Source organism: Nyctereutes procyonoides, unplaced genomic scaffold (assembly GCF_905146905.1).
Source record: "Nyctereutes procyonoides isolate TBG_1078 unplaced genomic scaffold, NYPRO_anot_genome, whole genome shotgun sequence".
NCBI classification, from domain to species: Eukaryota; Metazoa; Chordata; class Mammalia; order Carnivora; family Canidae; genus Nyctereutes; species Nyctereutes procyonoides.
Window position 1 is genome coordinate 55,110,128 of NW_026575125.1, and position 23,752 is coordinate 55,133,879.

The 23,752-nt window shown below is 37.2% G+C and overlaps 1 protein-coding gene across 8 annotated transcripts in view; it reads left to right on the forward strand.

Annotated features, from left to right (window-relative positions):
* Positions 1-23,752, forward strand: part of ARHGEF9 (Cdc42 guanine nucleotide exchange factor 9) — a 208,458-nt gene that overhangs the window by 115,624 nt on the left and 69,082 nt on the right. For all 8 annotated transcript variants that reach the window (XM_055338832.1, XM_055338827.1, XM_055338831.1 and 5 more), the window contains one exon: positions 21,780-21,959. In XM_055338832.1, the coding sequence (XP_055194807.1) occupies positions 21,780-21,959 (180 nt within the window). The remainder of the gene's footprint in view (positions 1-21,779; positions 21,960-23,752) is intronic.

The window sequence follows — 23,752 nt, forward strand, 5'->3', positions numbered from 1 at the left end:
AATCTGGCATTGTGATGCCCCCAGCTATGGTTTTCTTTTTTAATATTCCCCTGGCTATTCGTGGTCTTTTCTGATTCCACACAAAACTTAAAGATAATTTGTTCCAACTCTCTGAAGAAAGTCCATGGTATTTTGATAGGGATGCATTAAATGTGTAAATTGCCCTGGGTAACATTGACATTTTCGGAATATTAATTCTGCCAATTCATGATCATGGAATATTTTTCCATCTCTTTGTGTCTTCCTCAATTTCTTTCTGAAGTGTTCTATAGTTTTTAGGGTATAGATCCTTTACCTCTTTGGTTAGGTTTACTCCTAGGTATCTTATGCTTTTGGGTGCAATTGTAAATGGGATTGACTCCTGCATTTCTCTTCTTCAGTTTCATTGTTAGTCTATAGAAATGCCACTGACTTCTGGGCATTGATTTTGTATCCTGCCACACTGCCAAATTGCTGTATGGGTTCTAGCAATCTTGGGGTGGAGGCTTTTGGGTTTTCTATGTAGAGTATCATGTCATCGGTGAAGAGGGAGAGTTTGACTTCTTCTTTGCCAATTTGTATTCCTTTTATTTCTTTTTGATTCCTGATTGCCGAGGCTAGGTTGAATAGCAGTGGTGAGAGTAGACATCCCTGTCTTGTTCCTGATCTAGGGGAAAGGCTCCCAGTGTTTCCCCATTGAGAATGATATTTGCTGTGGGCTTTTCATAGATGGCTTTTAAGATGCTGAGGAAATGTTCCCTCTGTCCCTACACTCTGAAGAGTTTTGATCAGGAATGGATGCTGTATTTTGTCAAATGCTTTCCCTGCATCTAATGAGAGGATCATATGGTTCTTGTTTTTTTTCTTGCTGATATGATCAATCACATTGATTGTTTTACGAGTGTTGAACCAGCCTTGCATCCTGGGGATAAATCCCACTTGGTCATGGTGAATAATCTTCTTAATGTATTGTTGGATCCTATTGGGTAGTATCTTGTTGAGAATTTTTGCATCCATGTTCATCAGGGATATTGGTCTATAATTCTCCTTTTTGGTGGGGTCTTTGTCTGGTTTTATAATTAAGGTGATGCTGGCCTCATAGAACGAATTTCGAGGTATTCCATCTCTTTCCATCTTTCCAAACAGCTATGGTAGAATAGGTATGGTTTCTTCTTTAAACGTTTGATAGAATTCCCCCCAGGAAGCCATCTGGCCCTGGACTTTTGTGTCTCTGGAGGTTTTTGATGACTGCTTCAATTTCCTCCCTGGTTATTGGCCTGTTCAGGTTTTCTATTTCTTCCTTTTCCAGTTTTGGTAGGTTGCGGTTTTTCAGAAATGCGTCCATTTCTTCTAGATTGCCTAATTTATTGGCATATAGCTGCTCCTAATATATTTTTAAAATTGTTTGTATTTCCTTGGTGTTGGTGGTGATCTTTCCTTTCTCATTCATAATTTTATTAATTTGAGTCTTTTCTCTCTACTTTTTAATAATTTTCGCTAATGGTTTATCTATCTTATTAATTATTTCAAAGAACCAACTCCTGGTCTTGTTGATCTGTTCCAGAGTTTTTCTGGTCTCTATTTCATTGAGTTCTGGTCAAATCTTTATTAACTCTCTTCTTCTGCTGGGTGTAGGATCTATTTGCTGTTTTTTCTCCAGCTCCTTTAGGTTCAAGGTTAGTTTTGTATTTGTGTTCTTTCCAGTTTTTGGATGGATGCTTGTTTTGCGATGTATTTTCCCCTCAGGACTGCTTTTACTGTATCCCAAAGGTTTTGAATGGTTGTATCTTCTTTCTCATTAATTTCCATGAATTTTTTTAATTCTTCTCTAATTTCCTGGTTGACCCTTTCATCTTTTAGCAGGATGGTCCTTAACCTCCACGTGCTTGAAATCCTTCCAAACTTCTTCTTTTTTTAAATTTTTTAATAAATTAATTTTTTTGGTGTTCAATTTACCAACATACAGAATAACACCCAGTGCTCATCCCATCAAGTGTCCCCTCAGTGCCCGTCACCCATTCACCCCCACCCCCGCCCTCCTCCCCTTCCACCACCCCTAGTTTGTTTCCCAGAGTTAGGAGTCTTTGTGTTCTGTCTCCCTTTCTGATATTTCCCACACATTTCTTCTCCCTTCCCTTATATTCCCTTTCACTATTATTCATATTCCCCAAATGAATGAGAACATATACTGTCCAAACTTCTTCTTGTGATTTAATTCTAATTTCAAAGCATTATGGTCTGAAAATATGCAGGGGAGTTTCTGAACTTTAAATGATTGGATTGGAAGATTTGCTCTTTAAGTGCTCTGTGGATCTTATTTTCTATGATTCTGTACAATCTCAATATTTCTTACTAAAGAAAGCCGTGGTAGTGATCCAGGTTACTTTTGCATATTCTTTTTTAATTTAAATTTAATTAGCCAACGTATAGTACATACTTAGTTTCAGATCTCATGTTCAATAATTTATCAATTGCTTATAACACCCAGTGATCATCACATCAGGTGCCCACCATTTTTTTATAAATTTATTTTTATTGGTGTTCAATTTGCCAACATATAGAATAGTACCCAGTGCTCATCCCATCAAGTGCCCCCCTCAGTGCCTGTCACCCAGTCACCCCCACCCCCCACCCACCTCCCCTTCCACCACCCCTAGTTCGTTTCCCAGAGTTAGGAGTCTCTCATGTTCTGTCTCCCTTTCCATCAGGTGCCCTCCTTAATGCCCATCACTCAATTACCTCATCACCCCCCCACATCTCCCTTCCAGCAACCCTCAGTTTGTTTCCTATAGTTAAAAGTTTCTAATGGCTTTTCTCCCTCTCTGATGGATTTCCCATTCAGTTCTCCCAAACTTAACTCTGTGGTCCTCTACTCTCTTTCTTATATTCTACATATGAGTAAATCCATATGATAATTGTTTTTCTCTGACTGATTTATTTCACTTAGCATAATATCCCCCAATTCCACCCACATCAATATAAATGACATTCTGATAACTGCGTAATGTTTCATTTTATATATACATGTGTGTGTGTGTATTGCTGCTATGAACATTGGGGTACAGGTGCCCCTTTGGATCATTATATTTGTATCTTTGGGGTAAATTCCCTGTAGTGTATAATTGGTGGGTCATAGGGTAGCTCTATTTTTAACTTCTTGAGGAACCTACATACCGTTTTCCAAAGTAGCTGTACAAGATTGCATTCCTACCAGTAGTGTAAGACTGTTCTCCTTCCTCTGCATCCTTGCCAGCATTTGTTGTTTCCTTCGTTGTTAATTTTAGCCATTCTGTTATAAGGTGGTATCTCATTGTTGTTTTGATTTGCATTTCCCTGATGCCAAGTGATGTGGAGCATTTTTTCATGTGTCTGTTGCCCATTTGTATGTCTTCTATGGAGAAAGTTTTGTCCATGTCTTCTACCCATTTTGTGATTGGATTATTTGGTTTATTGGTGTTGAGTTTAATAAGCCCTTTATAGATCTTGGATATTAGCCCTTTATCTGATACGTCACTTGCAAATATCTTCTCCCATTCTGTAGGGTGCCTTTTAGTTTTGTTGACTGATTCCTTTGCTGTGCTGAAGCTTTTTATCTTGATGAAATCCCAATAGTTAATTTTTGCTTTTGTTTGCCTTGTATTTTTAGGTGTGTCTAGTAAGAGGTTGCTGTGGCTGAGTTTGAAGAGGTTGTTGCCTGTGTTCTCCTCTAGGAGTTTCGTGAAGTCCTGTCTCACATTTATGTCTTTCTTCCATTTTGAGTTTATCTTTCTATATGGTGTATGAGAATGGTCCAGTTTCATTCTTCTGCATGTGGCTGTTCATCTTCCCAACACCATTTGTTGAGAAGACTGTCTTTTTATCATTGGTTATTGTTTCCTGATTTTTCAATATTTGTTGACCAATATAGTTAAGGGCCCATTTCTGGGTTCTCTATTCTGTTCCATTGATCTGAGTGTCTGTTTTTGTGTCAGTACCATACTGTTTTTATGATTATAGCTTTTAATATAGCTTGAAGTCTGGCATCATGATCCCACCAGCGTTGGTTTTCTTTTTTCAGCATTACTTTGGTTATTCAGGGTCTTCTCTGGTTTCATACAAATTTTTGGATTATTTTTTCCAGCTCTGTGAAAATGTTGATAGTATTTTGATAAGGATTGCATTGAATGTATAGATTGCTTTGGGTAGCATAGACATTTCAACAATATTTATTCTTCCAATCCATGATGGATTATTTTTCCATTTCACTGTGCCTTCCTCAATTTCTTTCATAAGTGTTCTGTAGTTTTTAGAGTATGGATCCTTTGCCTCTTTGGTTAAATTTATTCCCAGGTATCGTGTGGGTTTTGGTGCAATTACAAATGTGTTCGATTCCTTAAATTCTCTTTCTTCTGTCTCCTTGTTAGTGTATAGAAATGCAACTGGCCTCTGTGCATTGATTTTATATCCTGCCAGTTTGTTGAATTCCTGTATGAGTTCTCACAATTTAGCGGTAGAGTATTTTGGATTTTCCCCATAAAGTATCATGTCATCTGCCAACAGTAAGAGTTTGACTTCTTTGCCTATTGAATGCCTTTTATTTCTTTTTTTTTAATTTTTATTTATTTATGATAGTCACAGGGAGAGAGAGAGAGAGAGAGAGAGAGAGAGAGAGAGGCAGAGACACAGGCAGAGGGAGAAGCAGGCTCCATGCACCAGGAGCCCGATGTGGGATTCAATCCCAGGTCTCCAGGATCGCGCCCTGGGCCAAAGGCAGCCAAACCACTGTGCCACCCAGGGATCCCCGAATGCCTTTTATTTCTTTTTGTTGTCTGATTGCTGAGGCTAGGACTTCCAGTACCATGATGAACAACAGTGGTGAGAGTGGACATCCCTCTCATGTTCCTGACCTTAGGAGCAAGGCTCTCAATTTTTCCCCATTGATGATGATATTCATTGTGGGTCTTTCTTATATGGCTTTTATGATGTTGAGATATGTTCCCTCTATTCCTATACTGTGGAGAGGTTTAATCAAGAAAGGATGCAGTCATTTGTCAAATGTTTTCTCTGCATCAATTGAGAGGATCTTATGGTTCTTGTCCTTTCGTTTATTAGTGTGCTGTATCATCTTGGATGATTTGTGAGTGTTGAACCACCCTTGCAGCCCAGGAATAAGTCCCACTTGGTTGTGGTGAATAATCCTTTAAGATACTGTTGGAGCCTATTGGCTAGTATCTTGGTGACAATTTTTGCATTCATGTTCATCAGGAATATAGGTCTGTAATTCTCCTTTTTGATGGAATCTTTGTCTGGTTTTGGGATCAACGTAATGTTGGCCTTATAGAATTATTTTGGAAAGTTTCCTTCCTTTTCTATTTTTTGAAGCAGCTTCAGAATAGGTTTTATTTGTTTTTAAATAGTTGGTAGAATTCCCCTGGGAAGCCATCTGAGCTTGGACTCTTGTTTTTTTGGGGGAGGGAGGGAGGGTTTTGGTTACTGCTTCAGTTTCCTTGATTCTTATGAGTCTGATAAAATTTTCTCTTTTTTTTTCGGTTTCAGTTTTGGTGGTTTATAAGTTTCTAGGAATGCATAGATTTCTTCCAGGTTGCCTAATTTGTTGGCATTATAGTTGCTCATAATATGTTCTTAAAATTGTTTGTATTTCCTTGGGGTTGGTTGTGATCTCTCCTCTTTCATTCACGATTTTATTTATTTGGGTCCTTTTTCTTTTCTTTATTATGAATCTGGCTAGGGATTTTTCAATCTTTTTAATTCTTTCAAAGAACCAGGTCCTAGTTTCCTTGATTTGTTTTACTGTGGTTTCTATTACATTCCTTTCTGCTCTAAGCTAATAATAAATAACCTTTATTATTTTTCTTCTCCTCCTTGTGTTAGGCTTTATTTGCTTTTCTTTCTCCAGTTCCTTTAGGTATAAGGATGGAACTGGAGGATATTATGCTGAGTGAAATAAGTCAATTGGAGAAGGACAAACATTATATGGTCTCACTCATTTGGGGAATATAAAAAATAGTAAAAGGGATTATAGGGGAAAGGAGAGAAAATGAGTGAAAATATCAGTGAAGGTGATAGACCATGAGAGACACCTAACTCTGGGAAACAAACAAGGGATAGTGGAATGGGAGGTGGGCAGGGGGTTGGGGTGACTGGGTGACGGGCATTGAGGGGGGCACTTGACGGGATGAGCACTGGGTGTTATGCTATATGTTGACAAATTGAACTCCAATAAAAAAATCTAAAAAAGTTAGCTAGTGTAATTGAGATTTTTCTAATTTTTTAGAATGTCTTGTATTGCAATGTACTTCCCTCTTAGTATCACCTTTGCTATATCCCAAAGGTCTTGAAAAGTTTTGTTTTTATTTTCATTTGTTTCCATGAAATATTTAAAATTCTTCTTTAATTTCCTGGTTGACCCATTCATTCTATTTAACCTCCACGTGTTAGCTTTCTTTTCAACTTTCCTCTGGTGATTGAGTTCAAGTTTCAAAGGATTGTGGTCCGAAAATATGCAGGGAATAATACCAATCATTTGGTACCAGTTGAGACTTGATTTGTGACCCTGTATGTCATCTATTCTGGAGAATGTTCCTTGTGCACTTGTGAAGAATGTATTCTGTTGCTTTAGGATGGAATGTTCTGTATATATCTTTGAAGTCCTTCTGGTCCAGTATGTCACTTAAATCCCTGTTTGTTTATTGATATTCTGCTTAGATTATCTGTCCATTGCTATGAGTGGGGTGTTAAATTCCCCTACTATTATTGTATTATTATCTGTGTTTCTTTAATTTGGTTATTAATTGGTTTTTATAATTGGCTGCTCCCAAGTTAGAAGCATAAATACTTAGAGTTACCAGATATTCTTGTTGGAGAGACCCTTTAAGTATGATTCAGTTTCCCTCTTCATCCCTTACTACAGTCTTCAGTTCAAAATATAATTTGTCTGATATGAGGATTTCTACCACCACTTTCTTTTGAGGTTCATTAGCATGATAAATTGTTCTCCACCCTCTCACTTTCAATCTGGAGGTGTCTTTAGGTCTAAAATGAGTCTCTTGTAGACAGCATTTGGATGGGTCTTTCATTTTTATACAATGATACCCTATATCTTTATATTGGAGCATTTAACCCATTTTCATTCAAGGTAACTATTGAAAGATATGAGTTTAGTTACATTGTAACACCTGTAAAGTCCCTCTTCCTACAGATTGTCTCTGTTTCTTTCTGGTTTATGTTACCTTTGGGCATCTCTTTACTTACAGGATCCCTCTTAATCTTTCTTACATCTTTCTTACAGGGCTGGCTTGGTGGTCACATATTCTTTCAGTTTCTGTCTTTCCTGGAACCTCTTTATCTCTCCTTCCATTCTGAATGACAGCCTTGCTGGATAAAGTATTCTTGGCTGCAAATCATGCCAGCCCTTTCTGGCCTGCCAGGTCTCTCTGGATGGGTTTGTTGCCAGTCTAATGTTCTTACTTCTGTCGATTAAGCACCTCTTGTCTTGACCTGCTTTCAGGATTTTGTTTACCTCTGAAATTTGCAATCTTCACTATTATATGTTGTGGTATTGATATATTGATATATTTTTATTGATTTGGGGAGGGATCCTCTCTACTTCTTATACACGAATGCTTCTTCCCTTCTCTGGATTAGGGAAGTTTTTAGCTATGATTTGCTCAAATATACCTTTGTCCCTTTCTCTCTCTTTCTTCCCCATCGAGGACCCTGATAATTCTTAATATTGTTTTGTTTTATGGCGTCATTGATTTCTCAAAGCCTCCTCTCATTATCCATTACTTGTTTTTCTCTCTTTTGCTTAGCTTCCTTCCTTCCCATCAGCTTGTCTTCTATTTCACTGTCACTTTCTTCTGCCTTATTTATCCTAGCTTTTAGAACATCCAATTTAGACTGCATCTCAGAGTGTGTTTAATATTGGCCTGATTATATTTCATTTCTGCACTAATAGATTCTGTAGTGTCTTTTAGGCTTTTTTCAAGCCTAGGTAGTAACTTTATTATTGTTATCTGGAACTCCAGCTGTGACATCTTGTTTCTATCCATATCATTCAGATCTGTGGCAGAGAGTATTACCTCTGGTTCTTCCTTTTGTTGTGAATTCCTCCTTTTAGTCATTTTTCCTAGAGAAGAATGGAAGGAGGAGAGAACATAATCTCCCAGGTGGACAAAATAGTGTGATCCATTTGCTCCTGAATGTGTTTTGGTCTGTGTCTTAGAGGATACTAAATACCAAAATTGTAAAGAAGGCAAAAGATATATATATATATATATATATATATATATATATATATATATATATATATATATAATTTAATACAACAAAAGGAAGCCAAAATGAAGCATATATCTATAAAATGTAAATAGAAACAATGAAAGTTTTTTTAAAAAGGCTTAAAAACAAAAGTTGATAAACTAGTTAAAAGTGGAATAAAGAAAAAGAAATGGAAAATTTATACTGAAAGATAAACAAATCATAAGAAAAAAACTCAAATTCTATATACTATTTTCCCCTAGTGCTAGAGTTTTACAGTCCTCTTTAGTCCTTAACCTTGCTGTTCACCTGTTTTCCAGCTGCCTTCAGGGGAGGGGCCTGCTATGCTGATTCACAGGTGTCCTTGCCTGGGTTTAATTGCACTGCCCCTTGTCAGAGAGCCATGCTCAATGTAAACTGGTTGCTCTGTGTGACTTTTGTTCCCTGAAGGCTTTCAATGCCTCTTTAGAGGGTGAAAATACAAATGGCCACACCCAGATCTCCAGTCCTGGAGTTAAAAGTCAGGTGTGTGCTAAATTCTGCAGACTCCTGTGGTGTGTGCCCACACAAATCCTCCCTGAGGGAAGGCTAAGTGTAGCCTATTTGTGTACTTTATAGGGCCATGACACAGAGAGTGTTTGCCTGATCTTGCACGTACCCACTCTGCCCCTCCTAGAGAAAGGCAGAAGGTAGCCCTGTTTCTGTCCTTTATTGAGCCCTGACACAGAAAGTGTTTGCCCATGCAAACATGCATCATACATGCACCCACTTTGCTCTTCCAGGGGAAAGGCAGAGGGTTGCTTCGTTCCAGTCCTTTTCAGGGCCCCAACATGGAGAGCAGTTACCCAATGGGGCCATGGTTTGCAGTTTATGGCAAACAGACCTGAGAGGCCCCTCCCAGGCATGCTGTCAGAAACCTGTTTTCCTGATCTAGTGCTGGGGAACTCTGTTGGCTCATGCACCTCTGTTGTTTTTGTGCCTCTGGGGATCTTGAGACCCCACTGTCCCTACTGGGATTCTGCCCTGCTTCACCACTGATCATCTTTCAGGCAAGGTAGTCTCTCACTGGAACAGATTTCTAAAGATTCCAATTTTGAATTCCAAACCTTATCACTTTACAGTAGCTGGCTATGCAGGCTCTCTCCTCTGTCATATGTCTTCTGATATAGCCCCAGTTTCACTTCTTCCTGCCTTGCAAAAAGTGGTCACTTTTCTATTTGTTTAATTCCATTCATTCTTTTCTTACATCCCAGGTTGAATTCATAGGTATTCAGGATGATTTGATAGTTATCTAGCTAAATTCAAGGGACTAGATGAAACGAGGTCCCCTACTCTTCTGCCATCTTGCCTCCCTCTCTAAGTGCTTTTGCATTTTCTGCTTACTCAGGCATGAGTGTGTTAACATCAGGCATGAATGTGTTCACATGGTGTAATCTACTCATTTTGTAAATTAAGAGAGACCTCCCAATACTTTCCACTCTTGTGCTTTTCAGAAGGAAATGGGAGACACTGCATTCAGTATAAAAAAGGGTCACATGTATTAAAAACTATACATACATATATATTTATTTTTATATATCCACTAATCTATAGTAATATTTGTGGCATATATGATTAAATGCGATATATATAATATAATTTATAATGTAATTATAATATTATAGATTATAAATACCATATATATTACATATATATTTTCTCCTGGGAACAGAAAATACTTTACAAACATTTAAGTTACGAGACCTTCATTTGACAAATGAGAAAATAGGAAATAAAGTATTATTTATCAAAGTCATTCAGTGAGGCCTGTAAGGTAAAAGATCTTTTGAATGAGTTCTTTGCAAAAATGACATTTTTCTTTCTAAATCTAGACAGTGGGATAAAATAGCCTTGATTCAGTTCCAGGTCACCTTGAAAAGTGATTGGTGGTATTGTCTCTGGTAACCTTAGAACTCATAGTATTTTTAAAAATTTTTTATTTATTTATCCATGAGAGACAAAGAGAGAGGCAGAGACATAGGCAGAGGGATAAGCAGGCTCCCTGCAGGGGGCCCTATGAGGTACTTGACTCTGGGACTCCGGGATCATGCCCTGAGCTGAAGGCAGATGCTCAGCCACTGAACCACCCAGTCGTCCCTAGAACTCATAGTATAATCAGGGAAACTGAGACAGCAAAGTAAGGAGATATTAAGATTCTTTGTAAAGTTGCCTAGTAATGTCTCTATTAAGGAAGATAATCTCAGTCATCCCGTAGCTGTGAAATAAAATGTTCTCAAATGCCTCCAGAGAAGCTGGACTAGTCTTCCTCAGTCATTAGTATTAGTGTCTCATATCCTACACCCTTAAAAAATTCTTCCTTAGGTCTAATTGAGTTTAACATGCTACAGCTTCAAGTTATTTCCATTTAATATGCTTAAGTCTGGGGTTATTCATTTGGGTTTTCCTTTCTGTGAATTACCTATCCTGATGCTTCTCAATTGTCTCTTCATCTGTGTACATATAGGAAATAACACATTGTAAAATGGTAATGTTTGTATAGCATAGTAAGATATAGGGATATGGCAGCTTAGCAACTTGAAGTGACCATCCCAGGGTTTTCTGGATACCCTATGCCCTCCCTATTCATCTGATATCACCTGGACACCCCAGGCCCTGTTCCTATCCTTTGCCCATTCTCCTATAGTTTTATATATATATATATATATATATATATATATATATATATATATATATATAGCCCTGTTTAGTCCTTAACCTTGCTGTATTTATATATATTGTAAAATATTGTATATATACATATATTTTTTTGCTGACTTACAGTATTTCCTCATATATTCCAGTTATTAATCCCTTGTCAGTTTTCCATGTTGCAATATCTTCTTCCTGCTACTCTCTTGTTTTTTAATTGTCTTATTTCATTTGAAGAAAGGATTCCCTGGCCCAAAAAAATGAAAAAAAAGAAAAGAAAAGAAAACCTACCAGTATAAACATTCTGCTTCTAATTTAGCTTTTTTCATCATTAGATGAAAAGAGCTAGTCATTTTGCAGTTATTCAACATATATTTATTGGACATCAGCTATATTCCAGGTACTGTTAAACTCTGGGATACAGCCATAAACAGAATAACCATGATCATAATCCTCTAATTTTCTTAAAATTATTTTCAACATGTTTATCAAGTCCCCCGTCAGTCCTCTCTGGCTTCCACACAAAACAATGTATGAAATCTCTGGAAATTCAGAGCTGAAAGGGGCCCCAGAAATCTTTTCTGTTAATTTTAGAGACAGAGACAGTGAGGTCCAGATTTGTACAGGCCTTCCCCTAAAGGACTTCCCAAACCCTAGGTAACCTGGAGGTTCTTTGGTCCGTTTTACTTCCCTGTAGTCTTTGGGATCTTCCCTGGAGGTAATGGCTGTGGTTTGTATCCCATTATCAAGGCACTAATTTTAGCTCAATGCACTAGATCTAGCCTTTTAGATTAACTCTTGTGGATTTAAGAACAGAGTGAAATAGGCAGGCAACCTTCCTTGACTGTTACTATAGCAATTCCAGGACTAATTTATACCAATTGTTACTAATTTGATAAACTCCCATAGTCCTTTTAATTAATATGTGGTCTGCCTTCTCACCCATGCCTACTTTACTCCTAGAAGGCAGAAGTGAAGCTCCCAGATATTGCCTCTGTTCAGTCAGTTCACACTACTGCCATATCACCCTATTCTTTCCTACCATTCAGTGGGGTAGCATCTGATAGCATTAGAAGCATGACTGACAGTAACAACCACAGACCCCCTTTTGTTCCTTCTGCCTTGTGTTTCTCAGGCCCCTGTCTATCCTGCTTATTCCTCTCTGACTCTGTACTATTTTCTTCAGTTTCTTCTTTTTTAAATGATTTTATTTATTTATTCATGAGAGACAGAGAAGCAGAAACATAGGCAGAGGGAGAAGCAGGCTCCCCGTGGAGAGCCTGATGCGGGACTCCATCCCAGGTCTCCGGGTTCACACCCTGAGCTGAAGGCAGACACTCAGCCACTCGCTGAGCCACCTAAGTGCCCCTTCAGTTTCTTCTGAAAACAGGGCTCATGATTGAATGCTGCTTTCCTGCATTGGTATAACATCTTCCTATCATTTCTCTCATTCTATCCTCTCAGTCTGGTTTTTTTTTTCCCTCCAACATAAACTGGTTATTAGGTTTTTTGGCAGTCACATTCCACTGCCAACTCATCTTAAGTTTACATACCCTAAAAAATGAGTGAATGAGAAGAAACAAGTACTGATTGACTCCTAAGCCAAGCATTTTTTCACCACTGCTGTGGAAAATGTAATATAGTCACCAGGTCAGCCAAAGGAAGAGGATGAAAAATAAAAGCAAGACTCTAGGGACTAGTGATCTCTCCTGGCCATTCTTTTCTCAGAATCCTAGATAGTTGTGTTGGGTAGGGGCTAAAGATGACATTTTGGGGTTCTCTGACTACTCCCATAGTCTTATGTCCTATTTCCTTGATAAGGTCAGTTTATGTTTGTAGTCCCTTAAGCAAGTCATGTATCTTAAACACTAGGGCTGGAGACTTTTGAGAAAATATTGGATTTTCCCTCTTTCCTTGATAATATTGTTCTCAAGGCAGACTTCTTGAGATTACAATCTTGACATTTACTCACAAAGACCTTTTCCCCCATTTTTAATCATAAAAACATTAGAGGAAGTTCAAAAATAGGAAAACAGACCGTCATAATTCAAATATAACAAAACTGTCTGCATTTTTTATAATTGCTTAAAATCTGTCTATGTGTATATGTATTTACAGAGTTATAATTATGGTGACATACCATTTGTTTTCTGCTCTTTAATGTTATTTAATTTAGAACTATTTCAAGTTTCTAGAGTGTTTTTTGAAAGTTTTTATTTACATCCCAGCTAGTTTACATGTAGTATAATTTAAGTTTCAGTTGTACAATATATTGAATAAACACTTCCATACAACACCTGGTACTCATCAGAACAAGTGCATTCCTTAATCCCCACCACATATTTAACCCATTGCCCTACCCACTGTTCTTCTGGTAACCATCAGTTTGTTCTGTGTAGTTATAAATCTGTTTCTTGGTTTGCCTCTTTTTTTTCCCCTTTGCTCATTTTTTTCAGTTGGTTTCTTAAATTCCACATATGAATGAAATCATATGGTATTTGTATTTCTCTGAATATTTCACATAGCATAATACTCTCTAGCTCTATTCACATTGTTGCAAATGGCAATATTTCATTCTTTTATGGCTGAGTAATTTCCCATTGTATATATGCATAGCACATCTTTATGCATTTATCAGTTGATGAACACTTGGACTGTTTTCATAATGCTTCTATAAACCTAGGGGTGTATGTATCCCTTTGAGTTAGTATTCTTGTATTTTTCGTGGTAAATACCTACTAGTGCAATTGCTGGATTGTAGAGTAGTTCTATTTTTAACTTTCTGAGGAACCTCCATACTGTATTCCACAGTGGCAACACCAGTTTGAATCCCCAGCAGCATTGTAAGAGGGTTTCCCTTTTTCCATATCCTTGCCAACACTTGTTATTTCTTGTGTTTTACCATTCTAATAGGTGTGAGGTGATATCTCATTGCAGTTTTAATTTGTATTTCTGTGGTGGTCAGTGATTTTCAACATCTTTTCATGTAATCTGTTGGCCATCTGGATGTCTTAGAAAAATATCTATTCATAGCTTCTGCCCATTTTTAAGCTGAATTATTTATTTTTTTGGGTGCTGGGTAATATAAGTTATTTATATATTTTGGATACTAACCCTTTATGAGATATGTCATTTGCAAACATCTCCCATTCTGTAGGTTGCCTTTTAGTTTTGTTGATTGTTTCCTTCACTGTACAGAATCTTGTTATTTTGAGGAAGTCCAAACAGCTGATCTTTACTTTTGTTTCCTTTTTCTCAAAAGGGACATATCTAGAAGAAGTTGCAATGGCCAATGTCAAAGAGGTTATTTATTGCCTGTGTTCTCCTCTAGAATTTTGATGGTTTCAGATCTCACATTTAGACTTTAATCCATTTTGAATTTATTTTTGTAAATGGTGTAAGAAAGTGGTCCAGTTTCATTCTTTTGCATGTTGCTGTCCGATTTTCAGTACCATTTGTTAAAGAGATTGGCTTTCCGATTGAATATTCTTTCCTGCTTTGTTGAAGATAAATTGACCATTTAGGTTCATTTCTAGGTTTTCTGTTCTGTTCCATTGATCTATTTGTTTATTTTTGTGCTAGAAATATACTGTGTTGATCATTACTGCTTTGCAGTATAACCTGAAGTCTGGAATTGTGATGCTTTTCTTTTTCAAGATTGCTTTGGCTATTTAGGGTCTTTTGTGGTTCCATAGAAATTTTAAGATTGTTGGCTCTAGCTCTGTGAAAAATGCTGATGGTATATTGTTAGGGATTGCATTATACGTGTAAGTTGCTTTAGGTAATAAAGACATTTTAACAATTTTTTCTTCTAATTTGTGAGCATGGAATGTCTTTGCATTTCTTTGTGTCATCTTCAATTTCTTTCACAAGTGTTTTATAGTTTTCAGAGTACAAGTCTTTCCCCTCTTTGGTTAGGTTTAATCCTAGGTATCTTATGGTTTAAGTAATTGTAAATGGGATTGATTCCTTCATTTCTCATTCTGGTGCTTTATTACTGGTGTAGATAAATGCAACAGATTTCTGTACATTGATTTTATATTCTACAACTTTATTGAATTTCTCTATCAGTTCTAGTAATTTTTTGGTAGAGTTTTTAGGGTTTTCTGTTAGAGTATCATGTCATCTGCAAGTACTAAAAGTTTGACTTCTTCCTTGCTGATTTGGATGCCTGCTATTTCTTTTTGTTGTCTGATTTCTGTGTCTAGGATGTCCAATAGTATGATAATAACAGTGGTGAGAGTAGGCATCTCTCTCTTATTTCTGACTGTAGAGGGAAAGCTCTCAGTTTTTCTCCATTGAGATGATAATTTAGCTGTGGATTTTTCATATATGAACTTTATTATGTTGAGGTATGTTCTCTTTATTCTTACTTTGTTGAGGGATTTTACCATGAATGGATGTTGTACTTTGTCAAATGCTTTCTCTGCAGCTATTGAATTGATCATATGATCTTGACCTTTCTTTTATTAATGTGGTATAATTATATTATATATATATGTATTACATGATTACACGTAATCATTATATGATTGATTTGCAAATATTGAACCACTCTTGCAACCCAGGAATAAATCCCCCTTGATTCTGCTGAATGAATCAACTTTTTAAATATATTGTTGGATTTAGTTTGCTAGTGTTTTGTTAAGAATTTTGCGTCCATGTTCATCAGGGATATTGGCCTACAGTTCTCTTTTTTAGTAGAATCTTTATCTAGTTTTGTTGTCAGGGTAATGCTGACTTCATAAAATGAATATAGAAGTTTCCTTCCTTTTATATTTTTTGGAATAGTTTGAAAAGTATAGTTTTTAAGTCCTCTTTAAATGTTTAGTAGGCTTTGCCTGTGAAGCCATCTGATCTTGGGCTTTTGTTCTTTGGGATATTTTTAATACTGATTCAATTTTTTTTGTATATTATTAGGCTGTTCAGGTTTTCTATTTCTCAATGTTTCAGTTTTGGTAGTTTATATGTTTTCAGGAATTTATTCTTTCTTTCCCCAAGTTTTCTGATTTGTTGGCATTTAGTTTTTCATAATATTCTCTTATACTTGTTTGTATCTCTGTGATGTTGGTTGTTATTTCTCCTCTCTCATTTGTGATTTTATTTATTTGAGTCATGTCCTTTTTCTTTCTGATGAGTCTGGCTAGAGTTTTATCAATTTTATTAATTTTTTCAAAGAACCAGCTTCTGATTTCATTGATATGTTCTATTGTTTTAAGAATCTATATCATTATTTTCTGATCTAACCTTTGTTATTTCCTTTATCTGTTGACTTTAGGATTCATTTGTTGTCCCTTTTCTAGCTCCTTTAGATGTAAGGTTACATTGTTCATTTCAGATTTTTCTTTCTGCTTAAGGTAGGCATGTATTGCTCTATACCTCCTTCTTAGGGCCACTTTTTCTGCATTCCAAAGGTTTTAGACCACTGTGGTTTCATTGTCATTTGTTTCCATGTATTTTTTTTAATTTCTTCTTTGATTTCCAGAGAATATTCCATAGGTACCTGAAAAGAATGTGTAGTCTGCTGTTTTAGAATGGAATATTCTCATTCTATCTGTTAAGTCTATCTGTTCCAGTATATCATTCAAAGGCAATTCCTTGTTGATTTTCTGCTTAGAAGATTTGTCCATTGCTATGAATGGGGCATTTAAACTCCCGTAATATTATTTTATAATTATCAATTAGTTCATTTGTGTTTGTTATTGTTTTATATTATTTGGGTTTGCCCATGTTGGAAGCATAAATATTTACAATTGTATCTTCTGGATTGTCTCATTTATTTTATATGGTGTTCTTCTTTGTCTCTTGTTAACATTCTTTGTTTTAAAGTTCAGTCTGAAAAAAAATTAAAAAAAATAAAGTTCAGTCTGTCCAGTAAAACTATTGCTATTCTGGCTTTCCTTTGGCATACATTTGTATGGTAAATGTTTCTCCGTCCCCTCACTTTCAATCTACAGGTATCCTTAGGTCTAAAATGAGTCTCTTGTAGGCAACATATATATAGGTCTTATTTTTATAATCCATTCTGACACTATGTATGTTTTGATTGGAACATTTAGTCCATTTACATGCAAATTAATTTTGGTAGGTATGTATTCACTGCCATTTTTTATTAGTTTCAGAGATAGAATCCAGTGATTAACCAATTGCACATAACACCCAGTTCTCATCACATCAAATGCCCTCTTTCATGCCCACCACCCAATTACCACATCTCTCTACCCACCTCTCCTCCATCAGCCTACAGTTTATTTCCCATAAGTAACAGTCACTAAAAGTTTGCCTCCCTCTCTGTTTTCATCTTATTTTCTTTTTCCTTCCCTTCACCTACATTCATCTGTTTTTTTACTTAAATTTCACATATGAGTGAAATTATATGGTATTTGTTTTTTTTGACTGACTTATTCCACTTAGCATAATAGCCCCTAAATCCATTCACATCATTGCACAGGGCAAGATTTCATTCTTTTTGATGGCTAAATAATATTCCACTGTAAATATCTGCCACATCTTCTTTGCCATTCATTTGTTGATGGGCGTCTGGCTCTTTCCGTATTTTGGCTATTGTGGACATTGCTGCTATAAACATTGAGATGTATATGCCCCTTGGAAACAATATATTCATACTCTGAATAAATACCTACTAGTACAATTGCTAGGTAGCTCTATTTTTAACTTTTTGAAGAAGCTCCATATTTTTTTCCAGAGTGGCTGCATCAGTTTGCACTCCCACCAACAGTGTAGGAGCATTCCTCTTTCTCTGAACCCTCCCCAACATCTGTTGTTTCTTGACTTGTTCATTTTAGCCATTCTGACTGGTGCGAGGTGATGTCTCATTGTGGTTTTGATTTGTATTTCCCAGATGCTAAATGATGTCGAATATTTTTTCATGTGTCTGTTGGCCAGGTTTTCTTTGGAGAAATATCTGTTCATGTCTTCTGCCCTTTTCTTGACTGGATTTTTTAAAATTTTTTTGCGTGTTGAGTTTCATAAGTTCTTTATACATTTTGGATACTAGCCCTTAATCTGATAAAACATCTGTGAATACCATCCCCCATTCTGCACATTGACTTTTAGTTTTGTTAACTGTTTCCTTTGTTGTGCAAAAGCATTTTATCTTGATGAAGTCCCAATAGTTCATTTTTGCTTTCGTTTCCCTTGCCCCTGGAGACATGTCTAGCGAGGTGTTGCTGTGACTGAGGTCAAAGAGATTGCTGCTTGTGTTCTCCTCTAGGATTTTGATGGATTCCTGTCTCACATTCAGGTCTTTCATCCATTTAAAATTTTTTTTTATTGGAGTTCAATTTGCCAACATATAGCATAGCACCCAGTGCTCATCCTGCCAAGTGCCCCCTTCAGTGCTCATCACCCAGTCACCCCAACCCCCGGCCCACCTCCCTTTCCACTAACCCTTGTTCATTTCCCAGAGTTAGGTGTCTCTCATGTTTTGTCACCCTAACTGATATTTTCACTCATTTTCTCTCCTTTCCCTTTATTCCCTTTCACTAATTTTTATATTCCCCAAATGAATGAGACCATATAATGTTTGTCCTTCTCCGATTGACTTATTTCACTCAGCATAATACCTCCAGTTCCATCCACGTCAAAGCAAATGGTGGGTATTTGTCATTTCTAATGGCTGAGTAATATTCCATTGTATACATAGACCACAACTTCTTTATCCATTCATCTTTCGATGGACACCAAGGCTCCTTCCACAATTTGGCTATTGTGGACATGGCTGCTATAAACATCGGGGTGCAGGTGTCCCGGTGTTTCACTGCATCTGTATCTTTAGGGTAAATCCCATGCAGTGCAATTGTTGGGTCCTAGGGCAGATCTATTTTTAACTCTTTGAGGAACCTCCACACAGTTTTCTAGAGTGGCTGCACCAGTTCACATTCCCACCAACAGTGCAGGAGGGTTCCCCTTTCTCCACATCCTCTCCAACATTTGTGGTTTCCTGCCTTGTTAATTTTCCCCATTATCACTGGTGTGAGGTGGTATCTCATTGTGGTTTTGATTTGTAGTTCCCTGATGGCCATGATGTGGAGCATTTTCTCATGTGCTTGTTGGCCATGTCTATGTCTTCCTGTGTGAAATTTCTGTTCATGTCTTTTGCACAGTTCATGGTTGGATTGCTTGTTTCTTTGCTGTTGAGTTTAATAAGTTCTTTATAGATCTTGGATACTCGCCCTTTATTTGATAGTTCCTTTGCAATTATCTTCTCCCATTCTGTAGGTTGTCTTTTAGTTTTGTTGACTGTTTCTTTTGCTGTGCAGAAGCTTCTTATCTTGATGAAGTCCCAATAATTCATTTTTCCTTTTGTTTCCCTTGCCATCATAGATGTATCTTGCAAGAAGTTACTGTGGCCACGTTCAAAAAGGGTGTTGCCTGTGTTCTTCTCTAGGATTTTGATGGAATCTTGTCTCACATTTATATCTTTCATCCATTTTTAGTTTCTCTTTGTGTATGATGTAAGAGAATGGTCTACTTTCATTCTTCTGCTTGTGGATGTCCAATTTTCCCAGCACCATTCTTTCATCCATTTTGAATTTATTTTTGTGTCTGGTATAAGAAAGTGGTCCAGTTTCTTTCTTCTGCATGTGTCCAATTTTCCCAACACTGTTGGGAGACTTCTAATCATATTTAAAGCTATTAAATTAGCTTTTAAGAAAAACAGTTGACAGAATACTGTAGGGTCTCCCCGTCCTATGGACAGTTACATTTCTCCTCATATATCGCTCATATTCCCTTGCTACAATACATATACTCTAAGAGAAAGAAAATGATGTTCTTGATAATGGCAATAAACAGCATATTTAGGGAATTAAGAAGCTGCACTGACATCTCTATCAGTTCTTTCTTTACCAGAACCCACTCTTTTCTTTCTTCTTCATTTCTGTTATATTCCATAGCAATGCTGAGTTCTAACATCCCTCCTATATTTTGGGGATGTGATGCTAATTTGTTATTTCCCTGAGATCTCTCAAATAGGAGCAGTGAACAAAACTAAGTATTTTTTTAACTTACTTCTCAGGGATTGAATGAGCTCTCCAGCCTGGCTTCTTATGTCTTCCAATGTGGTTAGCAACCAATACCTACTACTTATCCAGAAATGACGTGCTGATGTGACATTGTTACCAATTTTTTTCCAGCTGTGCTCACAGGCTTATCTTAGGGAGGAAAATTGGGAGTGGGATTAGGAAATCTATCTCTCTTCGCCTAGTGTCAAGATGGAAATGTTCCTGCTAGATTATATGTTCCCTTCTCCACTATAGCTGATACACTTCTAAAGGTGATAGGGTGAGAGAGAGAAAGAGAGATGGAGTATGGAGACAGAAGCATGGAAACCCTGGGAGTTACATATTAGGCAGGGAGTTTATTCTTCTATCCTTAGTCAAAGAATGCTTTCTAGGGAGGCAGAGTTTGGGGAGCTACTATAGTAAAGGGAGTATCATTTAGGGTATTCTGGAAATAGAAGGCATCTTCTTCCTGGTCAGGAATTGGATATGAATGAATATAGGACATCTTGAGCATGTCAATCAAAGAAAACAGTAGTCATTAGTTAAATGCCAATGCAGGCACAGACTATTAATTTACACATTGTTGAAAGACACTTAGTATTTGATGGCTGAATTGGAGGGTGAGAAGTGAGATTTTGCTAGGTGTTGATAAATGGCTTTGAAGCAAGGGATGAGGATGCCTAGAGTAATGGTTCCATTGGAAGTTATATTAAGAGGAGACCAAGTGGAGGAATAGACAGTTGTTAACCCATCACTACAATGTTCCTTATTAAGGCCTCAACACTTAAGGTGTTACAAAAATTATATTTCACTTTTAGATGAAAGCAAACAACCATAATTTAGTCTTACCAAGAATATTGTCATGTGCTAATGATTTCTAATGAATACGGTGGCCATTAAAAATTTATATCAGTTGGTTCAGAATGGAATGATGATGGCTGGTCTTTCTGTCTCTCTCTCTTTCTCTCTCTTTTTCTCTTTCTATCTGTCTCTTTCTCCTCTTTTCTCTTTCTTTCTTCTTTCCTTCCTTCCTTTCTTTCCCTCCCTTCCCTTTTTTTATTTCCTTCCTTCCCTTCCTTTCCTTTCTTCTTTCCCTGACTTACAGTGTGCCCTGAGTCTGGTTATATAATCTTAGTAGTCTCATATCAGATCAAGAATATCTTTCATTGATTCTACTCTTTCATCAGTGACTAGCTGTATTAATTCATCTGTTTATTCATGAATGTGTCCTGAGCACTTACTATGTTAAAAACACCATGCCTGGGCATTTGTGGACTTGTTGGCCAAGCTTATCCAAATGGTCTTTGCAGTCAGCTATCTTATATGGTTAAGACATTGTCTTTAAGGAATTTTTAGGCTTCATTAATTCATATTCCCTTTTGGGAATTTTTCCTGACTTGGCTTGTTTCCAAATTGTTGTCAATGTTATTAATACATTTTGGATTGGTCCTATAAGAAATGGGAACTTTTGAGATTGTGAATGGATCCAGCTAAATAAATATTGACTAAAAGGAGTAAAAATGCTTGTGCTTAATCAGCTTCTGAGAAAGGGCCCTATGACTTTTGCGTTCTTTTTCACAGAGAATGCTGGGGAAAGCTTTATACTCTGGATTCTGCATCTCAAGAACTTTGCTTATGATCCAGCTTTCCTAATTACTCACTGGTAGAGTGACTTACTTCTCTCAACCTTAATTTTCTTATATGAAAAATAGAAATGATTATTTCCTATTTCATAAAATATTAATGAACTTTCTTAGGGCTTAATAAATGATAAAGCCCTCATGGAGTCAGGAACATCCTCATCCTGGACTTTACCTTTGTATGCAGGGCTACCTGAAGCAATGCCGGAAGAGAAGGGACATGTTCAGTGATGAGCAACTGAAGGTGATCTTTGGAAACATTGAAGACATCTATAGGTTTCAGATGGGCTTCGTAAGAGACCTGGAAAAACAGTACAACAATGATGATCCCCACCTCAGTGAGATAGGACCCTGCTTCCTGGAGCACGTAAGCATCTTCCCCCTTGGGAAGGGTTTTGAGAGGAGTTAGGAAAAAAAAATGGAAGGAGTGTTTGAACTGTCTGGTCCCGCCCAGTTTTTTGTCCTGTGGTGGAGGAATAGATTCCTATAACCCTGATGAAACCTCCTTGCCAAGGTATGAGAAATTAGGAAGGGTACTGTGATTTGGCCTAGGACTCTTTACCATTGTCTTCCCTTTTTTCACTCCTTCAAGAAAGCTACCAGTAGGGTTTTCTTCATTTTCTTTTTTCTGTACCTGTTAGGTTCAGTTTCTCTAGGAACCATTGTTTTGCAAAAGGCTCTGAACATATTCACTGCATGGAAAATCTAAGAATCTAAGAAATGTAGTCAGCATTAAAGTAGGCCCCTTCAAGGTATTTAGAAGAGAGCAATAAGGTAGAGGAAGTGACAAATGTAGGAAAAGGGACCTTGTGACCTAGAGGAAGGAACACTAGGAAACAGCCAAGCAAGGATTTGAGTCCTGTGTCTGTAATGATTGTTTAGGTAATTTTGGGTAAATCCCTTACCTTCTTTGTGCTTCCTTATCTGGAATACAAGAAGGTTTCATTGTACACTTCTGTGGTTCTCTATCTTTTGGGTCTCATTCCCAGATGAGTTAGTTGTTCTGACAACTCTTCTCCTCCTTTGTATAAAGTATGTAAAGGTAATATGTGCTCATGGTACGAAATTCAAATGACACAGAAAAGGTGCAACTTAGGAGTAAATCTTTTTTTAAAAGGTTTTATTTATTTATTCATGAAAGACACACACAGTGAGAGAGGCACAGACACAGGCAGAGGGAGAAACAGGCTCCATGCAGGGATTCCGACGTGGGACTCAATCCTGGGTCTCCAGGATCATACCCTAGGCTGAAGGCGTCGCTAAACCACTGAGCCACCGGGCTGCCCAGAAGTAAATCTTTTTGCAAATTCCCCCTAAGGGATATTTGTTGGGGGACTGTCCCTAAGACCACTCTTATATTAGGTGATTACCTAGAAGGACTCACAGGAATCAGCATATAGTCATACTCATGGTTATGATTTATTATAGCTAAAGGATGCAAAGCAAAATCAGCAAAAGGAAAAGACACATGGTGAAAAGTCTGAAGGAAACTAGTGATAAGCTTCCAAGACACCTCTCCCAGTGAAGTCACATAGGATACATTCAATTCCCCTTACAATGAGTTGTAACAACACATGTGAAATGTTTTCTATCAGAGAAACTCATTAGGGAATTAGTAACCAAGTTTTTTTATGGGGGACTGTTCATGTAGGCATGCTCTGCCTAGAATATACCAAAGTTCCAGACTCCCGGAAGGGAAGCAGGTGTTCAGCATAAATCACATTGTGTATACAAACTGTGTAGACACAGTGAACCAGTCTTGTCAGGGAATGGTAAGAACCCTCCTGAGATCCAAGTTCAAAGATACCAGCTAACAACCAACCTTCCAAGCAGGTCTTTCTAAGAATAGTAGTCTTAGGCCTAATTAATTAGCTTTTTCTGCACAGTGTTTAAAACGGTTCAGCCATTTCAGAAAGCACCTGGGTGATATTTATCAAAGCTAAACATATGTATGACATAGTGTTTCCATACAGAGGTTCATGAGGGAACATTTGCAAGGCTGTTAATTGCATAGTAATCTTGTTTGTGGTGGAGTGCAATTAGAAGCAATTTAGGTATTTACCACCAGAGGATGAATAAGAAACATATAGAGTATGCTTACTATGGGGTATTGTGTTGCAAGAAGCAACAGACTAGATATATGTAGTTATAGTAACAAAT